The sequence below is a fragment of the Eumetopias jubatus genome, unplaced genomic scaffold (assembly GCF_037043125.1).
Source record: "Eumetopias jubatus isolate StellerSeaLion01/CBP00866 unplaced genomic scaffold, mEumJub1_p1.0 scaffold_5, whole genome shotgun sequence".
Taxonomy (NCBI): Eukaryota; Metazoa; Chordata; class Mammalia; order Carnivora; family Otariidae; genus Eumetopias; species Eumetopias jubatus.
The window spans coordinates 127,383,498-127,411,231 of NW_028274811.1; the positions used below are offsets into that span (position 1 = coordinate 127,383,498).

The window sequence follows — 27,734 nt, forward strand, 5'->3', positions numbered from 1 at the left end:
CTGCGCTCAGCACTTTCGGCCTGTATTTCGGCCAGAGAGGGCTGGCCTGGGGGCCTCTCTTTTCGCAGTCCCGCCCAGGGTGGCTCTCCCGGGTCTCCCCTATTTGGCCGGCTCTGCAGGGCTCTGGGCGGGGCCGGAGGAGCGTGGGGGTGGGAGGCCGGAGGAAGATGCGCGGAGTTGGCTGCGAGGCCCCGCGCGGAAGGCAGAGGGGTGGGGATCTTGGGTGGGCTGCCCCCTCCCGCTCGGACCCGTCCCACACCCCGCGGAAAGCAGATTGCCAGTTGAATCATTCCCCTTTCAGGAGGGAAGGGGGATAAAGGTAACTAGCCCTTTTCCCCTTAAAAAAGCAAAGGGAAGTCGTGGGCAGCTTTCCAGCCGCTCCGTCCCACTCCTGGACCATGCACCTCTGCATCTTTCTGCTCGGCCACAGGCGGGGACTTGATTTCTTGAGCTGAGAGCTAAACCTTGGTGACTTTTCTTCTCCCCAACAACCGAATCATGCCATGTGCCCAGAGGAGCTGGCTTGCAAACCTCTCCGTTGTAGCTCACCTCCTTAACTTTGGGGCCCTTTGCTATGGGAGACAAGCTCAGCCAGGCCCGGTGCACTTCCCGGACAGGAGGCAAGGTTAGTGGCTTTTCTTTATTTCCTTTGAAAACCGTGGTGGTGAGACGCATGGAAAGTTGGTTGCTCTCCCTTCCCCTCCCCCACTGGCTGAACTCTGCAAAACCGTTTGGCTGAGTTGTAAGGAAATCTGGGCTGGGAGCTCAGTAACATGGGGTATCTCAGAATTCAGTGTTGAATGTGATGGTTTCTTAATTCTTACTGAAAGGCCAGTATCCCGTCTCTTACACACTAATGCTGCAGCAGGGGAAAGACCCAAGAGGTAACTGGTAATGCCGCCCCCCTTTGTCTCTTCTTTGAATGCTGCACTGTTTCAATCCTCTGTTTTTCAAATTCTGAACATGGAAAATGATTTTTTTTTTTTTTTTTTTAAGTTCCAACTAGCCACCGGCAGTGTTTCCAGTTAGTTTCAGCTCTGGACAGGGGAGGGGAAATGTGATTCCGGCCCCCTGCTGAATGAGTTTGGCTGTGTTTTGGTTTCCTGGAAAGATTTAGGGCTGTCTTTTAAAAATAACAGTTCTTTTGGGGGGAAATTTACCACTGTAGAGGCTCACCTTTCCCTGTCCTGCCTTCCTGGGGAGGGCTGACTGCATGTCCTTGTGAATGTCATGAAACATACAATGCTGTGGAAAACACTGGCAGGCCTGTTAGGACAACTTGTCCTTTAAACCTAACACCTTGGGCAGAGCAGCGGAGCTGCTTCTGCTTTTTTATTGGACTTGGAAGGGTCAGAGACACTTTTGTGTTCGGTGGGGAGTTCCTTGTGCCTCTAGGAGAAGACAGAGCGGCAAGAGTGGCCTGTGTGGCTGCAGAAAGTTCCATGCACCAAGACTGCTGCGGCACTCCGCATGTGTCAGCCCAGCAACCACTGTCCACAGCCTTCTGGGGTGCGGGGACCATTGTTACTGTCCCTGTTTTAAAGCTGAGGAAGCTTGATGGGTTTATGGGCCCAGCTCATGGTGGAGTGAGGTTTTGAACCCAGGTAGCCTGGCTCCAGAGCCTGGCCTCTTAGCAATAATAGGGTAGGGGCAACACACACACACACACACACACACACACACACACAGAGCACTGTTTTAGCAAACATTATGTTCAGTGTTTGTTGACTATGCTCAAGCCTTGAGAAGCTTCTCTAGCACTTGGACCCCCTTTAATCCGCAAGACCACTTGGGTGGCAGAGATCAGGAGCCTGCCTTTGTTGAGGATTTCCACACAGGGTTCTGCCTACATTGCAAAGTTCAAATACTGCTGAGAGCTCATCTGCTGTGACTTTAGGAGCAATCCGAAGCAAGTCCCTTTTGCTTTCCTTGGAAGCTGGAGCCTGAACACCAGGGTTAGATGTCAATCACCCAGCACTTGTTTGTGTAAACCTTCCAGATACAATCTCCCACCCCCAAGTTTAAAATAGCGTTTGTTTTTCTTTGAAAAACAGCCCCTTTGTGAAAAGTCTCCCTTCTAGCAGCACAATCAGAGCCTGTGAGCGCTTCCCAGGGCGTTTGGAGATGATTTGGTTCAAAGACACATTGTCCTGCATTGGTTTTCAGCTCTCCTTGCTCCACATCTTCTTCGTAAGCAAATTCAATTTAGTGTGGAGCAGACGCCCCCTGGGCGTTGCTCTCTCCTCTCTGGAAGGGGAGAGATGGTTGTTTTGCTTGGTCGCAACTGGGGTTATGTGCTGAAAGTATTTGATACTGACAAGTAGCTGTAGAGTGCTCGGAGTTTATCAGCGATGCACAGATATTTAGGTTTTAAAAATAATTTCCATTTCTAAAAGTCTTCTCCAGAATATTTGTTCTTAACTCACCAATGGGTTTACAAGTAACCCACATTTGGTGCAACAGAGAAATTCCTGAGCAGGCTTCATTTAGAACCGAGTGGAGAGAGGGAGAACAATTGAGAGAGAGAGAGAGAGAGAGAGTTGGGGAGAAGGGATGAGAAAATTCTAAGGCTTCTTGGAACTAGGATGACCTGGGTTTTGCCCCAAATGACCAGCCTGTCATTTCACAAAGAACCAACGTACCTAGATTTCCACTTCTACTCTGACAACATTTTTTTTTTGTTTTTTTTCTTTAAAGATTTTATTTATTTATATGACAGAGACCGAGAACACACAAGCAGGGGGATTGGCAGGCAGAGGGAGAGGGAGACGCGGGCTCCCCGCAGAGCAGGGGGCGCCCAATGAGGGACTCGTTCCCAGGACCCCGGGATCATGACCTGAGCAGAAGGCAGTCGCCCAACCAACTGAGCCACCCAGGCGCCCTCTGACATCTTTGAATTGCACCCAAATTCTGAGCATTTAAACTTGAAAGTGACTTCAGATATCATCTCTGCTATCCTTATTTTTCCAGAGGAGGAAGGGGGGCCTCGGAGGTGAGTCTGTTAGTCAGCGTGTGTTCAGTGGGCACCTGTGAAGTGCTCCTTCACCCGAGGGGTGGAGGGGATTGTACAGGGTGTGGTTGGAAACATTCTGACTCTAGATAATCGTTAACATTCTTCCTAGCCCTACGGGTCGGGCAGAGGGAGGATTTTAGCCCTGGAAAAGAACACAGGGGTACATCCAATCTTTTCTGGGAGCAGAAAAGGCAGATTTGACACTCTGCCCAGTATTCTTTCCACATCACTCACTTGTGATATAGAAAAGTGCAGTGACTTCCACAAGGTTTCTTGGTTCCGAACCAAGTATCAGAACAATGGGAAATATTAGTCCTGTGCACAACATACTGCCTTTTTTTCCACAGCCAGTGATAGCCTCTCGGGTTCCTTATTCCTTGTATTGTCTACAAGTCACCGGCTGCGTCTATGATCTCGTTTGCTCCCAGCAACTCTGAAATCAACAGGGCAGGAACTTTATCTCACGGTAGAAATGTGTTTTCGGCAGCACAGGTTGGTGCAAGAACAGAGGGAGTGTTTCCAGACAAGTGTTTCGAGTGTGCTTCAAGACAAATGGCCTAATTATGTATCTATGCTATTTGGAAAAAAAGAAGGAAGGAAATGATTTCATATATCTTCTTTATGTAAGAAGACACTTCACAGTTTTGATATTTTATTTGTGTTTGTTATCATAAGCAATGATAGTCTGGAGGTTAGTGATCATATAGTTGGTGAGCAAATCCAACCTCCTGTGGCGTATTTTACAACTTGGGGGGGGAATCAACGCGATCCTCCACATCTTGACACATGTGGTTTTTCTATGGTAAAAATATATTTGAAAGGTTGCAGCATCCCATGGAAGAGAATTATGAAAATGAACTTCTGACTCTTAGAGAATTTCATTGCTCTTTTTAGTGCAGAGTCCTTAGAAATTCATTGCTCTCTAAGATAGAAATACACAATACAAAGAGTTAAGTATAGATTTAACCTAAACTATAAAATCTGGCAGGTAAATATTCTTTTACCTCTCTCCTTTCTTTCTAAGCAGAGGGTAAAAATTCGCCTGATGTTGTGAATTTTCAAAAGCACTTGTGCCAACAGGCTTCACTCAAAGCTTCTCAGGAAGTATCATCAATGTTTGCGACCGAGGGTTTCGAGGCTAATTTTAAAGAAGGCAGGTCAAGGTATGCAGGGCTGATAATGGGTTTCCATAAAGCTGCAGACTGTGATGGGATTTCAGTGTGCCTCAGTTCCTCCCACCCACAGCCTTGTTGACTCCCCCACTTGATGTCTGGTTCTCAGCGGTAGACCCTTGAGAAGCAGCAAGGGCGGCGGTTAGAAGGGAGGGCTCCGGGCTCACATCGTCCCAGAACGAACCCTTGTCCTTCTTCATTGTCTTTTTACGGGGGTAGGAATGAGGGCTAAGATGAGGGACACAGTTAATAACGTCTGTCCCAGAGAACCATACAGATTAGACAAGACCAGATTGGTATACTCTAAATGTTGGGCTTGACCACAGAAAATGGTAAAAATTATTTCCTGACATGTACTTTCTCCATTCCTATCATATCCCCTCTGAGCTCTGCTTTCTATTGGCCAAAGTTATAGCTACCTCATCTTCCAGACTAAATACCCACTGAGAGGAAGCCAAGGTGAGTGAGGGCTTCTCCCCTGTCTCTGCTTGGAGTTTATATCTATTTATGGCCACAGTGATCATTGATGGCCAAGTTTGTATCTTTAATACCAATCATAGCCCCTGAGTGCTATTTGTCAAGCACTGTTTTACATCTATTACGTATATTAATACACACTGGATCCTCACAACCACCCTAGGAAGTAAAAACTCGTATTATGACGCCTTTGTATAGATAAGGCAACGGCAGGTGGGCCACCAACATAAGTCACACTCCCGTGGCCTCTTATTTCTGTCCACACCTATGGGCTGACATGGCTTAGCTGCTTCATTTGCAATCAAATCAAGAGGCAAAACTAGTCTTCCCTCTTGTTACTCTACCTGCTAAACAGGCATTATTATCCTCCCTTTATTGCTGAGCAAATTGAAGCCTCTTGAAGAAGTCAAGCCACCTTCTTCTTGCCAAATCATCTCCCCAGGGCAGTGGTATCACTTCTACTCTGTTATACATTCTGCCAAGGGCAACTGCTTATGTACGTGAAGTACAGGGGCTAAGAACATGATTTTGAAATAGGAAACATGAGATTTCAGTATAAGTGATGTTGCATATTGGCTCTGGGACCTCTCTTAGGCTCTGTTTCTTTTCTTTTTTTTTTGCAAACCAAAACACTGCTTTATTGTCAACAGAACCTGCCTGGGGGAGTAGGGGATCCCACTCAACCCACAGAAGAGCTATCTATGTTCAACGGGCGTCTGGGGTTCGTGGGACAGATGGGTCAGTGCAATGAGAACAGCTGGGGTGCCCCTGGGGCCTGGGTGATCAGCCACAGGGTCTGGGGGGCCAGCAGGGGGCATGGGAGCCCCCGGGGAGGCAGGTCTCGGAGCCCCCTGGCTCATCTGCAGGAGGCCAGTGAGGGCGATCAGCTCAGGCCCACTGAGCCAGGCAGGGGAGCAGCCCGGGGATGGGGTGCGGAGGACCCAGGGAGACATGACAGGAGGTGGGAGCAGCAGCTTCAGAGAGCCCGTGACCTGCTGAGAGGCCTCCGACAGGTACAGGGGGACCCGCTGCCCACAGGGCAGCAGCGGGTCTGACAGAAAGACAGCTTCACGGCACACCGCCGGGAACCCTGCATCCCTGGGCGCATGCTCTCCGTTCTGATACCCTGTGGCTGGGGCCAGGGGCCTGAGGTCCCGGCCTGGGGCTGCCTCACACAGCGGCCAGAACGAGGGAGGACACAAGGTCCGGCCTGAGAAGGAGGCGCCTGACGCACAGCTGGGCCCCCACACCAGACGAGGTCCTGCTTTAGCCTTGTAGCGGGGGTCCCACGGGGCTAGCACGGTCATCCTTGAGGGGGCCACCTCCCAGGCCATGTGGCGGGGAAGGGCGCCTGGGGCTCCCGGGGACTGCAGGCCTGGGGGGGCCCAGGGCAGCAGCTGCGCTCTCCGGGTCCAGGAAGGCCTTCGGGAGCGGGGCTGCGGGCTGTCCTGTGGGGGAGTCCCTGGCTGCCCCAGTGCTTCCTCTCCAGAGGTCCATGCCCCGCCGGGGTCACCGCCCGCCGAGGGGCCTTGTTCCGTGGGCGCCTGCTCTTTGCCCGCGTCCCACAGCCGAGGCGGCCGGGGCAACATGCCGCGTCTGGGGGAGGGGAGGGCAGCGCCGGGCAGCACCGCTGCGCCCCGCGTCCGCGCCGTCCGCGCCGCCCGCGCCGCCCGCGCCTCCCACCTCGCCCCTCGCGGCCCCACGCTGCCCCTCGCGGCCCCCACCTCCCGCAGCGGCCCGCCCTCTCGCCCCACGAGCCCACGTCGCCGGCCCACCTCTCCTCTGTTTCTTAATCTATGAAATGAGAATTCACTGAAATTGTGAGGACTGAGTGAGAAGGGACTGATGGTACCTGGCTCACAGCAAGTGCTCATTAAATGGTTACTGTAGTTATTATCATTATATTATTGTATAGCCAACTTATGCTGGATCTCTTCAAAACCCATTAGAAAGAAAGCAACTGGGTCAAGAACTCTAAATTGTTTGCTCTTTTATTCTTTGAGGAGTAGGTGCTAGGGCTTAGGCAAGCTTTGTCTTTCATTTTATACTTTCAAAAATCATGTTTAGTTCTTTGAGATGCATCTTCAGAGACAGGCCCTATAAGGCAAATAGGAGCATTTCCTGAGAGGGGGAGTCAGCATCTGGGCAGTGAGCACGCACAGCTGGGCCCATTGCAAGATGATGGCTATACGCTGTTGGGTAAGACTTTTTCTGCCCCTAACTTCCATCCACTGCTCACCCAGGAGAAGCCAGAGACATTACTGTGAGTAGTAGAAGAAAAGAATAACCCAAGGGAAGCCAATTGTGTCCACCCTCTTCCGACCCACCCTGGCCTTTCCCCTCCTAAGCTCTGAACTTGGAAGGTCAGTGAGACTCTGATACCAAATATGTCCAGATATTCTTTGGGGAGTGTCAGAGGACTGAGTCAATTTGACTCCTAGTTCATGGCAGCTAGCATCACTGATTTGTGCAAGACCCCTTTCTTGCTTTATTTTTTTTTAATGCATTTTCGTCCCTACTCCCATTCCTCCTCATGGAAAACCATTTTAATGGGTTCCATATGTATTTTTCATTTGCATATGTTCTGGCTGACTTTGTATTATTGTTTTGGTGTGCATGTATTTTCCACTGATGTCAATGGCTCTGTATTAACTTGTATTGTTTCTTATTTTTCACTGAACATTGTTTTTAAAGGTTTGTCCATGTTGCTATGTGATTTGTTGCTCAGAACCGCCGCAATCAGAAGCAGTGGTTCTGGATTTTTTTACACCTGAAAAACTGAGGCTATTTATTAGTACCTAAGTTGAAAACTCTGCGCTCTGCCCCAGATTTCATCCAAGGCAGAAATGAACAATTTCACAAAGTGTGTTGGAAGGCAGTTGTCTGGGAAAAGAGGCTGTTTTACAAACGTACGCCATTAAGTCCAGTTCTTTTAATTAATCAACTACAGATGTGTTCAGTGGTAGAGCGACCCATTGCGAGCGAGGCAGCTGTGATGGGCAAGATTCTGGCCCCCAGAGGCTTTGGGAATAAAGTCTGATGCACAAAAACCATGGTAAAATGAGGCTATTCTGGGAGGTACAGAAAGTAAGGACCTGAGAGAACTTGAACCAGGGACCTTAGGAGAAAGAAGGGGGTTTGGAGTTGGGATGTTCAAGCCTAAGTGAGAATAAACAGGGTATCAGTAGAGAGTGCAAAAGTGCGACGTAACATGGAAACCAACGTAAGCTAGAAGGCGCAAGGAATACATCTGGGAGGTGGCAAGTGGAATTTGATTTTCCTTCTCTCTCTCTTGCTTCCTCCCTGACTCCTTTTCTTTCTTTCTTTCTTTTTTTAAATTTTTTTCTCTCTAACGCAAAAAAGGAGTTATTTTACTAAGTGGCTAATGGTTTGCCTTAAGTAGTCTGGCATCCTGAGTGATGATTCGCCCCTGCTAGTTAGATTCCTTGTTCTTTTCAAACATCAGGATGAGGAGGAAGTGGTGGGAATTTAAACGTGAGCAAGCCAAAAGGTGTATGTGTTCTCCTGTGTGGAAGGGACAAGTGTCCTGTCTTGCATTTTTAAAGCGGCAGTTTTCATCTTACCATTTTATTTTGTATACTTTGTAAAAATAAAAAAAATATCCAAGTTTGTTTCTTTAAGTACCCGTTTCATGTTACGGAACACTAATGCTGTGATCGGTGTGAAGTTTGTCAGAGTCTATACGACGGGTTAGCTGTTTTTATTTTTCCTCGAACCTGAGTTAATGGGAAGTTCCTGAGGCGTTTAAGCTCTTTAAAATAAACAGCGAAGCTCTGTGATTTGTATTCATGAACTCAAGACTTGAAACATTCCTTAAGCTGACCTTGCCTTCTTGCTAACGGGACGCCTCATGAGTGAATTCTCGTCTTGATTTGTCTCTGGGAAAACATCTGCCATCCAGAGTTGCGCCTGGGTGTCGGCTCAGACTGCCACGTGTCATCAAGGAGGGACCCCGAGTCGATTTTGAGTCATTCAGGGAGTTTACTGTTGCCAGTGTTCGTGCGGTAGATGGGATCTGTAAACTTCAGGCCAACAGGGGTATTTTGCCATCAACACGCTGAAGTCTAAGTTCCAAATGGCCGAGCGTTTACCTTGCCGGAGACTCAGCAGAGAGTGCTCTCAGTTTTATTCTTTGTGTCCTTTTCTTTCAGAGCATTTTATCAAGGCCCTGCCTGAATACCACGTGGTGGCCCCCGTCCGAGTAGATGCCAGTGGGCATTTTCTGTCCTATGGCCTGCACCATCCCGTCAGCAGCAACAACAGGAGGAAGAGAGACTTGGATGGCCCAGAGGAGCGGGTGTACTACAGAATTTCACACGAGGAGAAGGACCTGTTCTTTAACTTGTCGGTCAATCAGGGATTTCTTTCCAAAAGCTATATCTTGGAGCGGAGATACGGGAACCTTTCCCATGTGAAGATGGTGGCTTCCTCGGCACCCCCCTGCCATCTCAGGGGCACAGTGCTGCAACGGGGCACGAGGATCGGGGCTGCGGCCCTCAGCGCCTGCCAGGGACTGGTGAGTGCCTGGGTCCCTCGCCTCCCTCCTCTGCCCCCAGGTCCCTGTCCTCTCAGCGCGCGCACCCAGTACCAGTGGGCTCGCACGCGCCTTCAGCGCGTGCAGAGTCAACACTTGTGATGTGCATGGTCCTGGCTGCCAAGTGGGTTGGGGAGAAATGCATAACAGTAAAAGTTGACTGATCTGGGAGGTATGGAGAGTAAGGGCCCTGAGGCCTCAGAGCAGGGAGAACTTCAACCAGGAACAGCATGGGAGGAAGGGAGGTTTGGAGTCCTGTCTTCAGCCTCTGAGGCCGCTCTGAGGGGATTGTGCCTGCCTGGCTGGCCAGCCCCTTTTGAATTAGGAGGACCTGGATTTGGACAGAGTGAGAGGCTGACTAGCAAAGATGGTGTTGTCAGCAGCTGCTCTGGTAGATAGTTGACTATGTGGACTTCGGCCTCAGACTTCATACGGAAACTTAGGCTGTCAGGTTATCCCTTCGTGCCTTGGTTTTCTCATCTGTGAGAGATAAAGTGGGGATAATGACAGTACCCATCTCACACAGCAGGGCTTGGCAAAGGACGGCCTGCAGACCAAATCTGGACCGCCGCTTGTTTTCATAAATAAAGTTTTATTGGAACATAGAGAAGCCCACGTGTTTGCATTGTCTAAGGCTGCTTTCAAAGTACAACGGCAGAGCTGAGTAGCTGGGATCCGGACTGTATGGCCCATGAGCCCCCAAAATTGCTATCTGGCTTTTATAGGAAAAAAAAATGTCCTTATCCCCGTTAATAGAGTATTGTGGGAATTAAATGAATAAATATATATAAACACCTTAGAAGAGTGCTTACGAATAATACACACTCAATGGATGTTGGCTGCTCTTATTAATTTTTTATGTTTCCAATATGCCAGGTACTGGATTGTGTGGTGTGTGAGGTGGTTTCTGTACATTGCCCTCTTCTGCTTTCCAGCCCCCCATCTTGGTTATATTTTAGTCGATGATGAAGCTTGAAGATGTTGAATAACTTTACTGCACAGCTGATTTGAGCCCAAGACTTTCTACCCCTTACAGGTTGCCCTCTAATCCCCTCACCTCCCCTAGGAGAGGAGGAACCACTAATCTACCTTCTCTCTCTGTTATCTGCTTATTTGAAACCCTTGTTTTAATGAGCCCTCCAGGAGATTCTGATGCTCACTGAAGTTTAAGACTGGACTAGAGCAGTCACTCATAACCCTGGTTAAACATTAGGATCCACTGGGGAGCTTTTAAAAAGTACCCATTCCCCACCCGTCCTCCCAGATGTTTGGATTTAACTGGTCTGAGACTGGAGCTCAGACATCAGTAATTTTTTAAAGCTCCCTAGGAAACTCTAATGTGTGGTAGGTGTTGCCAGCCAGTGGATTAGCGTGAGTGGGGATTAATTAGCAGTAGTAGCCAATATTACTCTAAAGTAGCAGTTCTTCCCGAATAATTCTAGCACGCAGCCAGGGTTGAGAACTGCTGCTCTCAGTTGCCCCCTCTTTTCATCCTGTGCTTTCCCCGGGAGACTGCACACTGTTTAGCATTATTCCACGCTTGGGAACAGAATATTGGAACCTTTTCCATTTCAAATGGCCCCAGGGAGCAGTGTAGACTCCCATGTGGGCATTTTCAGATTCAGATTCCAGATTCATACTAAACACAGGGGCACAAAGAAGCAAATAATAACTAATGGACTAATGTGGTAGCCAAGATGATGGAAATTTTAGATTCAAATTGCTGAATGATTTTTGCCAGAAGAACGAGTCTACTGACATAATCTTGGAGCCCTTTACACAGAATTGAACAGTTTATGGACAGTTACAAAATAGGCACTAAAATCCAAATGACTTTCTTTCCTTTCTGTGAGCATATGAGCTGGCCGGCTTCAAGTTCATTTGCCATTATGGCCAGTGCTCCTCATCAGAATGATGGTGGTTGGACTTGTGTCTGATTTCTCCTGATCACTTATCTGGAATCTGACTTCTGTGATACCTTTTTTCCCTTTCACCCAAACATGACCCCACAATCAAATTCACAGGATGGCAGGCTCAGGATATATTCTCTTTTAAGCCCCCCACCATCCTAAGGACAGAGGTGGCGTTTGGGAAGGCTTTCTGAGGAAGGGAACACTCTCACGGGGAGGAGGACATCTGCTTCTCCTTTCTATGGCTCAGGCGTGGCATCATCTTTGCTTTAGATGTAGTCACCCTAATGCCACAGGCTGTGTTCTCTTGGGGTTGTCTATAATTTAGGGTCTATTTAGCTTCCCTGGGAGCAGGCTCTGATGGTTGCAAACTGAAGACCCAAGAAAGGTCACTCGGGCCAGGGTGTGGGGTGACCTCCTTCCTCCACTTAATACCTTCCACGTGGCTTTGGTCCCCACGTTTTTGGAGGCTGCTCTCCACTGAGTCAGCCCATGTCCCAGCCCAGCAGCATTCCCTTCGTCATCTTTACCATTCTCGTCACTCTCTCCCTTCAAGTCTTTATAACCTTGAAGTTATGGAATTTGCTTCCTTTGAACAGTTTAGTTGATTTGTTCCATTCTAAGTTCTTTGATGGAGAGACCATGTTGTTTAATCAATTAGACTTGGAAGTCATTACCTGTGAGACTCCTGGGGAGTCGTTTTGGATTTGCTGTTGCCAGGGGCCCTCTAAGGATTTGTTCCAGGTTAGTTTGTTGTTAGTATTTCAGTTGACGTTTCTGTAAAGTGTTACACTCCACACTTCTGCATGATATGGGATTGGGGTTCTGACCCTTCATGGGTACCCCCTTTCACCGACAGCTTGGTCTATAGTCTCCCAGCACCTGGACTGTATACCTGAGTCAGTAAATATTTTTAATGTTTGTTATTTTAATAAATATTTTAAATTCTTGTTCACAGTCAGAGACAGTATTTCTCAGCTTAAGCTTTATTAAAGTGAATATGACTTTTGGCTCTATCCTAAACCCTAGCCTCAATTCCAGCCACTACCGGGGAATTAGATCCTGACCCCTAATCTGAAGAGCTAGCTAGCTGGTCATGGCTCTCTCTCTTTCTCTCTCTTGAGGGCCACTAAGCTTCAACTCCCACTCAACTTTTTCCTTTTCCCTTTTAGCACACTGAGATTTTCTTTCTTGTTTTGAGCTTAATTATGGATTGCAACTTTCAAAGAGGTATTATTTTCAGTTTTTCTTTAAAGTTAAACTTTTTATTTTGAGTTAGCTATAGATTCATATGCAGTTGTAAGAACTAATACTGAGAGAGCCCATGTACCCTTGACTCAGTCCCCTCCAATGGTAACATCTTGCAAAATTACTGTACAATATCATAGCTAGCATTTTGACATTGATACAGTCAAGATGCCCAGCATTTCCATCCCAAACAATTCCTTGTGCTGTCCTTTTATAGACACACCTGTTTCCTTTCTGCCCCCAGCTCTTCTTTATGTGTGCATTTTATATTTAAGTCATGATCCATTTTTTTAAAAAATTTTCTCCTTTATTTAAAAAAATTTTTTTAAAAGATTTTATTTATTCATTTGAGAGAGAGAGAGAGAGACAGAGAGAGCACAAGCAGGGGGAGAGGCAGAGGGGGGGAGAAGCAGACTCCCTGCTGAGCTGGGAGCCTGCTGTGGGGCTCAATTCCAGGGCCTGGAGATCATGATCTGAGCCAAAGCAGACGCGTAACCACCTTATCCACCCAGGCGCCCCGAGTCATGATCCATTTTGAGTTAATTTTTGTATAAGATGTGAGACTTAGGTAGAGGTTCATTCTCATTCTCTCTTTTTTTTCTTATTGCCTATGGATGTCCAATTGCTCCAGCACCATTTTTTAAAAAAAGGCTACCTTCCCTCCATTGAATTGCTTCTATACTCGTCAAAACTCACTTGGAAATATTTTTGTGTCTATTTCTGAGTTTTATGTTCTATTCCACCAGTAGAATCTTTATCACTATAGCTATATAATCTGGAAATCAAGTAAACTGGTTCCTACTGTTTCATATTTTGTCAAAATTGTTTTAGTAATTCTCCTTCCTTTGCCTGTCCATATAAGTTTTAGAATACTCTGACCACAAAAATTTGCTGAGATCTTGGTAGGAATTAAATTAAACCTATATATAAATTTGGGAAATTAACATTTGTTATGTTTAGTCCAATCCATGAACATGGTAAGTCTCTTCCAATTCTTCCCATGAAACCTATCCAGGTTGACTGGTGGGACTGAAAGATCCATGATGCTTGGTCTTCCCTCCTAATTTTGTAGCTCCTTGGGCCCTCCCTTTTAAATCTCCCTCTGATGGCATTTCTTTTCTTTTTTCTTTTTTCTTTTTAAAGATTTTATTATTTATTTGACAGAGAGAGACACAGTGAGAGGGGGAACAGAAGCAGGGGGAGTGGGAGAGGGAGAAGCAGGCTTCCCGCCGAGCAGGGAGCCCGATGCGGGGCTCCATCCCAGGACCCTGGGATCATGACCTGAGTTGAAGGCAGATGCTTAACGACTGAGCTACCCAGGCACCCCTCTGATGGCATTTCTCACCAGGAATCTCCCAGCCATTAAATGGGCTGTTCTTATGGACCTGCAGGCCCATCCCACCTGTCTGGTAGTTAGTATGATTAGAGAATGAGGCTGTTAAATGGACTCAATAATAGCCTTGTATTTTTTTTTTTTTTAATTTACTTTTCTGGGTCAGAGAATTTATTTGGGGAAAAATTGTGAAACTGTTTTTGCAAATTTGTTCCCTTGGTTTGTTCACTCACATTTATTCTTGAAGTATTCTGTTTTGGAGAATTTTCTGATTCTAAATTAGTCTGGTAAAATGATAGTAATTTCTTCTGTGCTGAACCTCACTGTCTCCCCTGCTGCTGAAAGATGGGGGCTGGTGGGAGAGACTCAGCTCATTGATTCAGAGCAGGTTTGGAGAAGAGTCTGCTCTGATGGAACCCAAGTTTCTATGCCTCATTAGTACGATTTAGAATTTCTTTTCAGTCTGAAGAATTCCAGTGCCCTTTTCCCTTTTGGTAGGTTTTTAAGTGTGCAGCTTGTCTCGAAAGCTGCAGCAAGAACCTTCATTTCAGTGACCGCCTTAACCCTCACATGCCCCTTGCAAACTATTTCTACATGAAAAATATGGATAATCCCATTAGTCATCCCTGCTTATCTCACACCATTGTAGATAACAGCTTCAAATACTTGAGAAAAGTACCCAGTTCTCTTGTTGGCTTAGTAGGAGTAGCTGAATCTCTTTACCCACATTGTTGGGACACCTCACGAAAACTGCTCTGGTCAAGTCATCAGTGAAGGTCATGTTGCCAGTACGTGCCTCTCTGGTTTCCTTGTACTTGTGTTTCAGCACTATGTGACACAATTCCTTTTTTTAAGTATTTTTTTTCTCTTGGCTTAAGTGACACCATATTATTACGGTTTTACTCCTACCTACCACTCTGAGAGTTCTGTCTCAACATCCTTTACGCCTTTCCATATCTTTAATTAATAGAGTGTCCCAGGGCTCGGTCTGTGGCTCCCTCTTCTCTAACTTGATCCTCTTATTAGGTGATCCTGACCAGCCTCAAATGCTCTCTACTTATCTGTCATCCTGTCTGTCCATCTGTCTATCTGTTCATTTATCATCTATCATTATTATCTATCATCTATCTAATCATCTATTTGTATAATTATCTGTCTTTTGTGTCTGTCTGTCTGTCTATCTGTCTGTCATCATTCATCTGCCCATCATCTATATCATCTGCCTCTATCTCTGTATATGTATGTGAGTAACTGTGAGATTTATGTATCTAACTCTGATATTTCCTTATAACTCCAGCTCTTTGCCATTTCTACATGTATGCCTAATAGGAATCTTAAATTTGACATGTTCAAGGCAATACTTTTTTTTTTTTTTAAGATTTTCTTTATTTGATCGCTTCTCGGCCTTTTGGCTAAGATCAAGTGTAGATTTTATTTATTTGACAGAAAGAGAGAGAGCACAAGGAGGCAGAGCGGCAGGCAGAGGGAGAGGGAGAGGCAGGCTCCCCGCCGAGCAGGGAGCCCAATGCGGGGCTCGATCCCAGGACCCTGGGACCATGACCTGAGTGGAAGGCAGCCGCTTAACCAACGGAGCCACCCAGGCACCTCCAAAGCAATTGTCTCTATTCCCTCCTCCCGCCATCTTCCCCATCACTGGGCACGTCTACGTTCTTCTAGTTCCCCGGGCCAAAACCCGTGGAATTATCATCGACTCATCTATTTCTCTCCCACTCTCTATTCTTATCAGCAAATCCTGTCTGCTCTTCCCTCAAAATATGTGCAAAATCTACCACTCTTGTCACTTCCACAGCTAACACCCTAGTTCGCTCATTCTCAACAGGGGTAGTTTTGCCCTATAGGGAATATTTGGCGATGCCTGGAGATATTTTTGATTGTCACAACTGGGAAAGGGGACATTGCTTCTGGCTTCTAGTGAGAGGTACCGGAAACTTTCTACAGCGTACAGAACGGCCCTCCACAACAAAGGATTATATGGTACAAAGTGTTAATAGTTTTGAGGTTGAGAAACTTTCCCCTAGTTCTAGTCACCATCCTATCTCTTCTGGACCACGGCATTGACCTCCCAAGTGGTCCTCCACTTCCTGTGTTAATTCCTTGCAGACCATTTCTCACCATGGCCAGACTGAACTTTTAAACCCATTTATAGAGCAGTGCACTCTGCTGCTTCAAATCTCTACTTACTTCCCATCACAGTAGAATACAATCCGAATGTCTTGTCCCGGCTTCCAGGCTCCCTCTGACCTGCTCATTGCCTACCTCCCTGCCCTCCTGCCCCATCACCTTGCCCTCCCGCCGAGTACTTCAGGCACACTGACCTTCTCTCTGTTCTTCAGTTGCACCAGGCACACTCTGCCTCATCCCCTTTGCATTCGTGTTCCGTCTGCCTAGAACGCTCTTCCTTCCGATTTCTACATGGCTGCTCTCCTTGTCTGTCAGTTGCCAGCTTATGATCTTCCCTGACCGTTCAACCTGCAGTAGACGCCTCCAGTGTTCGATCACATTGCCTGTTTTATTTTAAAAAAGAACCTAAAATACTTGACATTTTCTTTTCTTTTTTGCTTAACTTTTCTTTCCCTCACGCTGTCTTGTTCACACATTTAGCTGTGTTCCATGGTAAACCTTCAGGAAGTAGTGGTTGAAGGGAAGGATGCGTTTATTTCAGCATTTAGCCCTTTACCGCCGCACGTTCCTGTAGACCCTTCCAGGCTGTGACTTCACAATGAGATTATGGTTCCTCAACCACCCAAACAATGGCTCGCATGCCACCTATTGACTTCTAGAATGCAGTTGGCTTAAATGGTCCGTGAATCATTTCTGGTGTGTTCCCAGGGCACTGGCCCCTCATCATGGCAGTGTGATGTTGTTCTGCTCTCTGGCCCTCCTGGGTCTAAGAGCGTTGTGACTCTAGGAACACTGTGACTCCAAGAATACTGTGATTGCCACCATCATGTTGACTTTGGGAAGGGGACACTGCTATCAACTTTACTATTCTCTTCTGGGCCTGGGTTAGGCCTTTTCTTAGTTCTGCAAAGCACATCAGATTCCAAACTGTAATTTTCAGTAAGATTCTTTAGAAAGTTTGCATATGAAAAGAAGGAAGGACAATATACATAATGACCTGAAACTTTTTTTTCCTCCTTGGCTGTGCTGAGTCTAGGCTGAGCTCCAAGAGGGTCTCTGACTAAGCGCCTGGCCTTTTGATCTGTAGCAAGGATCTGCCTTACGGGCCATCTCCCTGCTAAAAGGTGCACTGAAGCGTAATGTTCTACTGAGTCCTGGGCCCACTCACGAGGCCTCTGAGAAAGGAGGAGAATTTCCCCACCCCAGACTCAGGCCCATCTTCTACTTCTTTTTTCCAGGTGTATCTTGCAAGGAATAGCTACTTGCTTCAGGGGAAACCCCAACCTAAAGCCAACCCCACAAAAGTACCCCATCATGGGGACCAGTGAGGGCTGAAATCCAGCTCATGCTCTACCAACTGAACCAAATCCTAGTTTCAGGAGGGAGGAAAAGAGGGCTTTTTATCATCCTTTTGCCCCCAGATGACGGTCACATGAGGACACAGTCACCCATTGTCAGCATGTTTCCCAAAGCTAGAGGTACTCAGTTTCATATAGCAGTATGGAGAGGTGGGCTGTGTATGCACATTAAGAGCAGATCTTTTTCCATTGGGCTCTCGAAATTCTTTTTTTTTTTTTAAGATTTTATTTATTTGACAGAGAGAGACACAGCGAGAGAGGGTACACAAGCAGGGGGAGTGGGAGAGGGAGAAACAGGCTTCCCGCGGAGCAGGGAGCCCGATACGGGGCTCGATCCCAGGACCCTGAGATCATGACCTGAGCTGAAGGCAGACGCTTAACGACTGAGCCACCCAGGCACCCCTGGGCTCTCGAAATTCTTGACCAATACTTTTCCCCAATCTCTTCTTCAATTCAAGGTGAAGAACAAGTCTGTGCCTATTTTCTGAGACTATTGGGTCTTTGCTTCTGATCGCCAATGAACAACTGCTTGAGCTGGAACAAGGGAGGAGGCTTCTTGGGAAGATACAGTTACATAAATGCTCAGATCCTGTTGACATGTCAGAGAAAAACATTTCTACCCAATAACCATGTTGGAAGGGCACCCCTCTGTTTCTTTGTTTAGCCATCTTTACACTGAGGTGAAGAGAATTTTACTTTTTGTCACCAGAGCAAATGGAAGGTATGCTCAAAAACATTTAATCTTAGGATGCAGGACACTATGAAGCCTTGGAGTGGTCTTTCAGCTTCTCACTAACAAGACCTCAGTTTTTATTAGGATGTGCTGTTATATCATTATAACTCTTTAAACTTTGTTAGGTTCTAATTTCCAAAAATGCAAGAATGAAGTATTCTCTGTGTTTTGCTGTGCAAATGTTGTCAATGAGATGAATGGAATATTATGCAGCCATCAAAAGGAATGAGATCTTGCCACTTGCAACGACGTGGATGGAACTGGAGGGTGTTATGCTGAGTGAAATAAGTCAATCAGAGAAAGACATGTATCATATGACCTCACTGATATGAGGAATTCTTAATCTCAGGAACAAACTGAGGGTTGCTGGAGTGGTCGGGGGTGGGAGGGATGGGGTGGCTGGGTGATAGACATTGGGGAGGGTATGTGCTACGGTGAGCACTGTGAATTGTGTAAGACTGTTGAATCACAGATCTGTACTTCTGAAACAAATAATGCAACATATTTTAAGAAAAAAAAAAGAAAAAGAAGAAAATAGCAGGAGAGGAAGAATGAAGGGGAGTAAGTCAGAGGGGGAGACGAACCAGGAGAGATGATGGACTCTGAAAAACAAACTGAGGTTTCTAGAGGGGAGGAGGGTGGGGGGATGGGTTAGCCTGGTGATGGGTATTAAAGAGGGCACATTCTGCATGGAGCACTGGGTGTTATGAACAAACAATGAATCATGGAACACTACACCAAAACAAATTATGTAATATATGGTGATTAACATAACAATAAAAAAATAAAAAAAAACCCTCTGTGCTGTGTGATGGTGCATCCACTGAGAGAGGGGTATGCTTCGTACCACAGTACTCCCTCAAATGCAGTTCAGTTCTTGGCCCAGATGAAAAGTTCTGTGGCTTCTTTTTCCATACAATCAAAGAATGTAACCGTTTCTGCCCTCTTGTTCTTGAGCTCCGGCTGAAGCCCAGGGTGATGTAGCCAAGGAATGAAATCCACTGGCAGAACTGTGTGGGAAAACTTTCCCAGCATGGCTTCTTGCCTTGCTTCCTGATCTTGAACTCTGTGGCTTGTTGGCAGAACACAGTCATTTGAGTTGTGGGATGCCTGTGTGTCAGGGTTTGTCATTCCTCACCAGGAGGGATGGAAAGAAATGCTCTGTGTATCCCCTAACTCTGCTCCCAGGCTGAGGAATTCCCCGTGACCCCTGACCTTTGGGGGTTGCCTGGTCAGACCCGTGCTAACTCTGACATGAGACTTTGGAACAGGGCCTCTGGCTGGCAGGAGATTCCTCTCCTCACTATCAGTGCTTTGTGTTACAGGCTCATCACATGAGCGTTGTCCTCCCCTTCTTTTTCATCTTTCTGCTTCCTTTTCAGTTATCTTGTGAGTTCCCAGCATGATGGATTGGAAGTGAGAGAGAGAACTGACGAATCTGTATTTCAAGAAGCAGGGTTATTTTCTTTCCTTTGCTCGGACTTTGAATTAGGGGCCTTCTCTGTGGACCAAGCACAGGTCAGGAGAAGGAATGACCCCCGGCTTATGGGAGATGAGAGGAGGCCAGATGCTCTGTTTGTTACTGGGTTAATTACTTGGCTTATGTGTTCACACAAATGCAGCTGGAGATGTTCTTCCCTTCTCCTGTATATCTCTTCTCCAAAGGCTTTATTTTGAATCTCATTTCTTGTTTTCATTACAGAGGCTGAAGATGAGATGTGCAGAGTTTCCCACCTGATGTTCATATATTACCGTTCCTCTTCTTTTTTGATTGTGTATGAATCATAGGTCCAGGGAGCTTAACTATTAGCTTCAGAAAGCTCTAGTTCCTTTCACAAATGTCTCCATTGACTAACAGATATTAATAAGAACTTTGAAAAATGAGAAAACAAGAGGCCTGGGTTTTTGGTTTTGTAACTGAAAAAAATGTTTTGCTTGGTTATTGGAGATGATCTTTCAGTGTGACATAAGTGATTTATTTTTGACCAGACAACCTATGTCAGAGAGACATACAGCCAGATCTGTGGAGACTTGGCATATTTTTTGTATAGAGCAATCCCACTATATTTGGGAGTCAGAGAAACTGGGCTCAAGTCCTAGCTCAGTACTTATTAACCCTGTGACATTAGTTGAGACCCTTTGCCTTTTTGGGTCTGTTATTTGAGTGGACTGGGTCCTTGCTACAAAATATGTGGCCCATGGACCATCGGCATGAGCATCACGTGGGAACTTGTTACTAATGCACCTTCTCAGATCCTACCCAATTTGCTGAATCAGAACCTGCATTTTAACAAGCTTCCCAGGTAACTTTTGTGTGCATTACAGTTTGACAGGCATCAGCCCACCGCACCCAGAGACACTAGTTCTGCTTGAGTTCACCCTTCCGCATATTGCATCCTTGTGGCAAATTGTTGTCCTGATGTTCTAAGCCTCATGAAGCTTAGAAACAGTAGGGGGGATGCTGCTGTTCTAATCGATGTTGATGGATAGAAGGGGGAAGAGAAATCTTAGATAATGTGATTCAAAAAAAGATTTGTGGAAAACCCAAAAGACTCCACCCCAAAACTGCTAGAACTCATACAGGAATTCAATAAAGTGGCAGGATGTAAAATCAATGCACAGAAATCAGTGGCATTCCTATACACTGCCAACAAGACAGAAGAAAGAGAAATTAAGCAGTCGATCCCATTTACAATTGCACCCAAACCCATAAGATACCTAGGAATAAATCTAACCAAAGAGGCAAAGAATCTGTACTTAGAAAACTATAAAATACTCATGAAAGAAATTGAGGAAGACACAAAGAAATGGAAAAACGTCCCATGCTCATGCATTGGAAGAACAAATATTGTGAAGACGTCAATGCTACCTAGAGCAATCTACACATTCAGTGCAATCCCTATCAAAATACCATCCCCTTTTTTCAAAGAAATGGAACAAATAATCCTAAAATTTGTATGGAACCAGAAAAGACCCCGAATAGCCAGAGGAATGTTGAAAAAGAAAAGCAAAGCTGGCGGCATCACAATTCCGGACTTCCAGCTCTATTACAAAGCTGTCATCATCAAGACAGTATGGTACTGGCACAAAAACAGACACCTAGATCAATGGAACAGAATAGAGGGCCCAGAAATGGACCCTCAACTCTGTGGTCAACTAATCTCTGACAAAGCAGGAAAGAATGTCCAATGGAAAAAAGACAGTCTTTTCAACAAATGGTGTTGGGAAAATTGGACGGCCACATGCAGAAGAATGAAACTGGACCATTTCCTTACACCACACACAAAAATAGACGCAAAATGGTTCAAAGACCTAAATGTGAGACAGGAGTCCATCAGAGTCCTAAAGGAGAACACAGGCAGCAACCTCTTCGACCTCAGCCGCAGCAACTTCTTCCTAGAAACATCGCCAAAGGCAAGGGAAGCAAGAGCAAAAATGAACTATTGGGACTTCATCAAGATAAAAAGCTTTTGCACAGCAAAAGAAACAGTCCACAAAACCAAAAGACAACTGACAGAACGGGAGAAGATATTTGCAAATGACATATCAGATAAAGGGCTAGTATCCAAAATCTATAAAGAATTTATCAAACTCAACACCCAAAGAACAAATAAGCCAATCAAGAAATGGGCAGAAGACATGAACAGACATTTTTCCAAAGAAGACATAAATGGCCAACAGACACATGAAAAAGTGCTCAACATCGCTAGGCCTCAGGGAAATCCAAATCAAAACCTCAATGAGATACCACCTCACACCAGTCAGAATGGCTAAAATTAACAAGTCAGGGAACGACAGATGTTGGCGGGGATGCGGAGAAAGGGGAACCCTCCTACACTGTTGGTGGGAATGCAAGCTGGTGCAGCCACTCTGGAAAACAGCATGGAGGTTCCTCAAAAAGTTGAAAATAGAGCTACCCTACAACCCTGCAATTGCACTACTGGGTATTTACCCCAAAGATACAAATGTAGTGATCCGAAGGGGTACGTGCACCCCAATGTTTATAGCAGCAATGTCCACAAGAGCCAAACTGTGGAAAGAGCCAAGGTGTCCATCGACAGATGAATGGATAAAGAAGAGGTGGTATATATACACAATGGAATATTATGCAGCCATCAAAAGGAATGAAACCTTGCCATTTGCAACGATGTGGATGGAACTGGAGGGTGTTATGCTGAGCGAAACAAGTCAATCAGAGAAAGACATGTATCAAAGGACCTCACTGATATGAGGAATTCTTAATCTCAGGAAACAAACTGAGTGTTGCTGGAGTGGTGGGGGGTGGGAGGGATGGGGTGGCTGGGTGATGGACATTGGGGAGGTATGTGCTATGGTGAGTGCTGTGAATTGTGTAAGACTGTTGAATCACAGACCTGTACCTCTGAAACAAATAACACATTATATGTTAAAAAAAAGAAGAAGAAGAAGATAGTAGGAAGGAAAAAATGAAGGGGGGGGAAATCGGAGGGGGAGACAAACCATGAGAGACTATGAACTCTGAGAAACAAACGGAGGGTTCTAGAGGGGAGGGGGGTGGGGGGATGGGTTAGCCTGGTGATGGGTATTAAGGAGGGCACGTATTGAATGGAGCACTGGGTGTTATACGCAAACAATGAATCGTGGAACATTACATCAAAAACTAGTGATGTAATGTATGGTGATTAACAGAACATAATAAAAGAAAAAAAGAAAAAAAAAAAAGAAGACCGAAAATGCACTTGAGGGCTTGGGAGCCAAATAAGACGGGTTATGGTGGCCAGATGTGCTCTCTGTCATCCTTTGTTGCTCTTCTGTCCTCCACGGAGTTTTGTTATGTTAGAACCCTTGGCCTTGGCATGGACAGCTCTTGCCAGGACAACTTTCCATTGTTCTCAAGTTCTTTAATCTCACCTCTGGTGAGTATGCTAAGCAATAATCTTTTGTTTTGGTGTCTTCATCTAAGCTGTTGAGAACAGATAGGCTTTCCTGGCCCTCCCAAGACTAGGACAGACCATAGCAACTGATACTGTTTAGAACTGCATTCCCACTCCCAGGGGGATGGAGCCTTGCTGGTGCTAAATTTGGGTCAACAACAAGGAAACCTTGATGTTTATAAATATTCCCTTAAGAGATTGTAAGTGTGGAGTTTTCCAGGATGTTTAGGAAAGTCTAGGAATAAAAGGGCAAAGCAAGAATGAGGCTTTCCTCTCAGTTCTGGGAGGACACTACCCTTGCAGAGAGGGCCATTTACAACAGTGCACCCCATAGACAACAGGACAGGAGACACGGCCTCTGCTTCCGGGCCAGTCCACCTTACGTCCACAAAGTTCTGTATCCTTGACTAAATACATGAGGATTTTAGAGAAGATGTGCCCCACAAACCATTTGGTAACACCATGATTGTCCTGTTTGCCTTCTTCATTGATTATACTTGGTTATTTGCTTTTAAGGCTTTTCTGATAATCAAACACTGAAAATCTTCCTCTAAACAAACACATTTAAAAAAATCAGATCTGAGATTTCCCAGTGGTGTATGTTGTTGGATTTGCTGATTTTTCTCCTTGAGATATTTCAGGCATTCATTTAAACAGAGTGATTTTGGGGGGGGGGCTCGGTGGCTCAGTCGATTCAGCGTCCCACTCTTGATTTTGGCTCAGGTCATGATCTCAGGGTTGTGAGATCAAGCCCTGCTTCGGGCTCCACACTGGGCATGGAGCCTCCTTGGGATTTTCTCTCTCTCTCTCTCTGCCCCCTACCCCTGCTCTCTCTCTCTCAAAATTAAAATACAATACTATACAATACAATACAATAAAATAAAACAGAGTGACTTTCATACCCCAGTGCATCCTATACCAGACCCACTACTCTAACTCATCAGCCTTATTCCCACTTACACATTCCTTCAGGGTTTAGCAGTGAAATTGGAGGTGAGGGCAATAAGTTACTCTGAGAAACAGATTTGTCACAATCATACGATTTCATACTAGATGGTCCCATTGGGTGTCATTGATTCCCCTCGTCACCAATCCACCCTCCCCTCACCACCACCACCCTGTTGACATATTTTTCTCTGGGAATTTTTTTCCTCACTTGATTTCTGCTTTGGCCCTAAGGAATGAGTCACACAATTTAAAAATATACAACTTCCACACTCTCTGACTGGGTCATCAGATATCACATCTTTCTTCCAAGCAGGCTTCCTTTCTTCTTGCAAGTTTTTTGTTTTGTTTTGTTTTTTCCTTTTTTTTAATGTTTGCAACTGAATTTTTCTCTTTCTGATTCTCCAACATTCTCACCTTATCTCTGATGACTAATCCTCCCTCCCTTTGCTGGTTGTGGGTTTTCTGGGCTTTCTCTTTGGCTTTCCTTCCTTTTTCTTACTCTTGCTGTGTTTTAGTTATTTTTAATATCTTTTATTTTTTAGCAGATCTGCAGCAGGAACAAATGAAGTTGAGCAGTTAGCTCAAAGGAGGCTTATATAACTTACAAGTTATTTAACTTACAAAACAGGTCTATTTAACGTAATTTTATATGTTGTATATTTTATAATACATATTTTATATGTTATATATTATAAATTATTTAAGTAATTTACATAGGTTATATATAATAGTATATATTAACTAAATTAAATTAATTACATTAAATTATATCTCCTATATATCATTTATTAAGTTATATTTCTTTTTTTTTTGAGAGAGAGAAAGTGCACACTAGAGCAAGCCAGGGGGGTGTGCAGAATGAGAGGGAAGAGAGAATCTTAAACAGGCTCCATGCCCAGAGTGGAGCCTGATGCGGGGCTCAATCTCATGACCCTGAGATCGTGACCCGAGCCATAATGGAGAGTCAGATGCTTAACCAACTGGGCCACCCAGGCGCCTGAATATCTTATCTTGGATCGCCTGGCTGGCTCAGTTGGAATAGCATGCAACTCTTTATCGTGGGGTCGTGAGTTTGAGCCCCACATTAGGTGTAGAGATTACTTAAAAATAAATAAATACATAAACTTAAAAAAAATTTCTTATCTCCTTTCCAATCTCTGTGTAGCTTGATAGAGAAAGAACAGTGGAAATAGGCTGTTCACAGCAGAGCTTCCAGATAAAATAGAATTTATTGGAGGTAGAGGAGCAGACTGTGTGTTTGTGTGTGTGTGTGTGTGTGTGTGTTGTGGGAGGAGGGAGCTAGCTAATACAGAATAAGTCCACAGAAAGAGGTTTTTATCTGAAGCTGTGTTGCAGGAGAAATGACTGCAATCACAGTTACAGTTAAATGTGTAAAAACATCCTTGACCCTCATTCATTTGAAATTGCATTGGACCAGAGGGCACATCTGAGCTTGGATGATGGACGGGAGGCAACCCTGCAGTTTCCTTTCTGAGTATTCTTTTCTTTTTGGAAGGTTGTGATGGCAGTAGCCATGGCAAGTGACCAGGAAAGGATTTGAGATCCACTGATAAATGCTTTATATCCTTTCTCTGGAAAGGATTTGCTCATTTACTAGTTAATTCTATTTACATTAAACTGTTTTAATAGAGAGGTACAAGTTTGATAAGCAGGCTTTTCTTCCTTTTTATTCTAATTTCTAGGCCAGTCCGCTGAGATGAAGGCTTTTCTGCCTTAATCACTGCAGAATAACTAGAAGATTCAGTCCTCTAGAAAAATGGCTTTTCCAATTTTTTTTAAGATTTATTTATTTATTTTGAGATACTGAGAATGAGAGAGAGAGAGAGAGAGCACATGAGAGGGGGGAGGGTCAGAGGGAGAAGCAGACTCCTTGCCAAGCAGGGAGCCCGATGCGGGACTTGATCCCGGGACTCCAGGATCATGACCTGAGCTGAAGGCAGTAGCCCAACCGACTGAGCCACCCAGGCGCCCTTTTCCAGTGTTTAAGTAAATAATTTTATTCACATTTATTTGCAGTACCCTAGAATTAGCATATACTATATTATTCATCATTTAGTCTTTTGGACGAAATAAGTTAACATTTTCAATTACTTCTTTTTTCTTAAACACATTTTTCTACCTTAAGCTTGAGCGTTTAGTTTTCACTCTCTTTCTGCCCATCTTCACCTTTTATTACTGATCCAGGGGAAGAAAAAATAATCTAGAATGCAAATCACCACAGGAGAGGACTCCAGATTTTCCTCGCCACTTACAATTTTTTTTTTGAAGCAGGTAATACATTCCTGTGCTGCAACAAAAAGGGGGCGCCTGGGTGGCTCAGTCGTTGTGTCTGCCTTCGGCTCAGGTCATGATCCCAGGGTCCTGGGATCGAGACCCGCATCGGGCTCCCTGCTTGGCGGGAAGCCCGCTTCTCCCTCTCCCACTCCCCCTGCTTGTGTTCCCTCTCTCGCTGTGTCTCTCTGTCAAATAAATGAATAAAAAATCTTTAAAAAAAAATAAAAAATACAAAAAGGTTTATGATGCAACTTGGTCACCTACCTCGGCCTCCCAGAGACTCCCAAGTCACCTTCTCAGAACAACTGATCTGCCTAGCCTTTAAGAGGTATTATTCTAGACTATTTTTGTGTGTGGTAAAATACACATAACAGAAACTAACCATTTTCAGGTGTGAAGTCCAGCGGCATTGAGTACATTTGCATTCTTGTGCAACCATTACCCCCGTCCATCCCCAGAACTTTTTCAGCTTCCCAAATCCTGTGCCCATTAAACAATAACTCCCCATTCGCTCTTCCCTGCAGCTCCTGGCGACCCCCATTTTACGCTATGTCTCCATAAATGTGACTACTCTAGGTACCTCAGAGAAATGGAATCGTACATATTTGCTCTTTTGTGACTGGCTTCTTTCAATTAGTGTAATATCTTCAGGGCTCAACCGTGTTGTAGCATGTGCTTTTTTTCACCCCTCAGGTTTTACTGAAGTATACTTGGTATGCAAAAAAAAACTGCGCATCATTAACGTATCCAGTTTGGTGCATTTGGAGATATGTATATACTCATGTTACCGTTACCACAATCCAGGTAATAAACATAGCCGTCACCTGCAAAAGTTTCCCTGTGTCTCTTTTTCTTTCTTTCTTTTCCTTATCTTTTTCTGTGGTAAGAACACTTGACATGAGCTTCCCCCTCCAACATTTTTTCAGTATGCAACACCTCATCGTTAAATACAGTTAATTCCCCATATCCATCTCCCCCACCCTCTGATAACCACCAATCTACTGTCCACTTCACACCTTTGACTATTTTAGATGCTTCTTGTAAGAGGAATCATGCAACATTCTTTCTGTGACAGAATTATGTCACCGAGCATAATGTCTTCCAGCCCCATCCTTGTTGTCACAAATGGTAGAATTTTCTCCTTTTTTAAGGCTGTGTAATATTCTATGGTATACCTTATTTTCTTTATCCATTCATCTATTGATGGATGTTGGATTATTTCTATCTTTTAGCTTTTGTGAATAATGTTGCAGTGGACATGGGAGTGCAGATAGCTCTTTGAGATTCTGATTTCAATTCTTTTAGGTGTATACCCAGAAGTGGGATTGCTGGATGATACGGTAGTTCTATTCTTTTTTTTTTTTAAGATTTTATTTATATATTTGGCAGAGAGAGAGAAAGCACAAGCAGGGGGAGTAGCAGGCAGAGGGAGGGAGAAGCAGGCTCCCAGCTGAGCAGGGAGCCCCATGCGGGGCCCATCCCAGGACCCCGGGATCATGACCCGAGCTGAAGGCAGATGCTTAACTAAGTGAGCCACCCAGGAACCCCATGGTAGTTTTATTCTTAATTTTTTTTAGGAACTTTCATATTGTTTTCCAATAGCTGCATTATTTTATATTCCCTCTAACAGGGTATGA

The 27,734-nt window shown here is 45.1% G+C and overlaps 1 protein-coding gene and 1 pseudogene across 2 annotated transcripts in view; one reads left to right on the forward strand and one right to left on the reverse strand.

Moving 5' to 3' along the window:
• The first annotated feature begins 498 nt into the window (after positions 1-498).
• The window catches only part of ADAMTS12 (ADAM metallopeptidase with thrombospondin type 1 motif 12), a 297,496-nt gene continuing 270,260 nt past the window's right edge, over positions 499-27,734 (forward strand). For both annotated transcript variants that reach the window (XM_028098089.2, XM_088023716.1), the window contains exons 1-2: positions 499-625; positions 8,835-9,199. In XM_028098089.2, coding sequence (XP_027953890.1) covers positions 499-625; positions 8,835-9,199 — 492 coding nt within the window. The remainder of the gene's footprint in view (positions 626-8,834; positions 9,200-27,734) is intronic.
• Positions 5,368-6,284, reverse strand: LOC114204870 (histone deacetylase complex subunit SAP25 pseudogene; annotated as a pseudogene).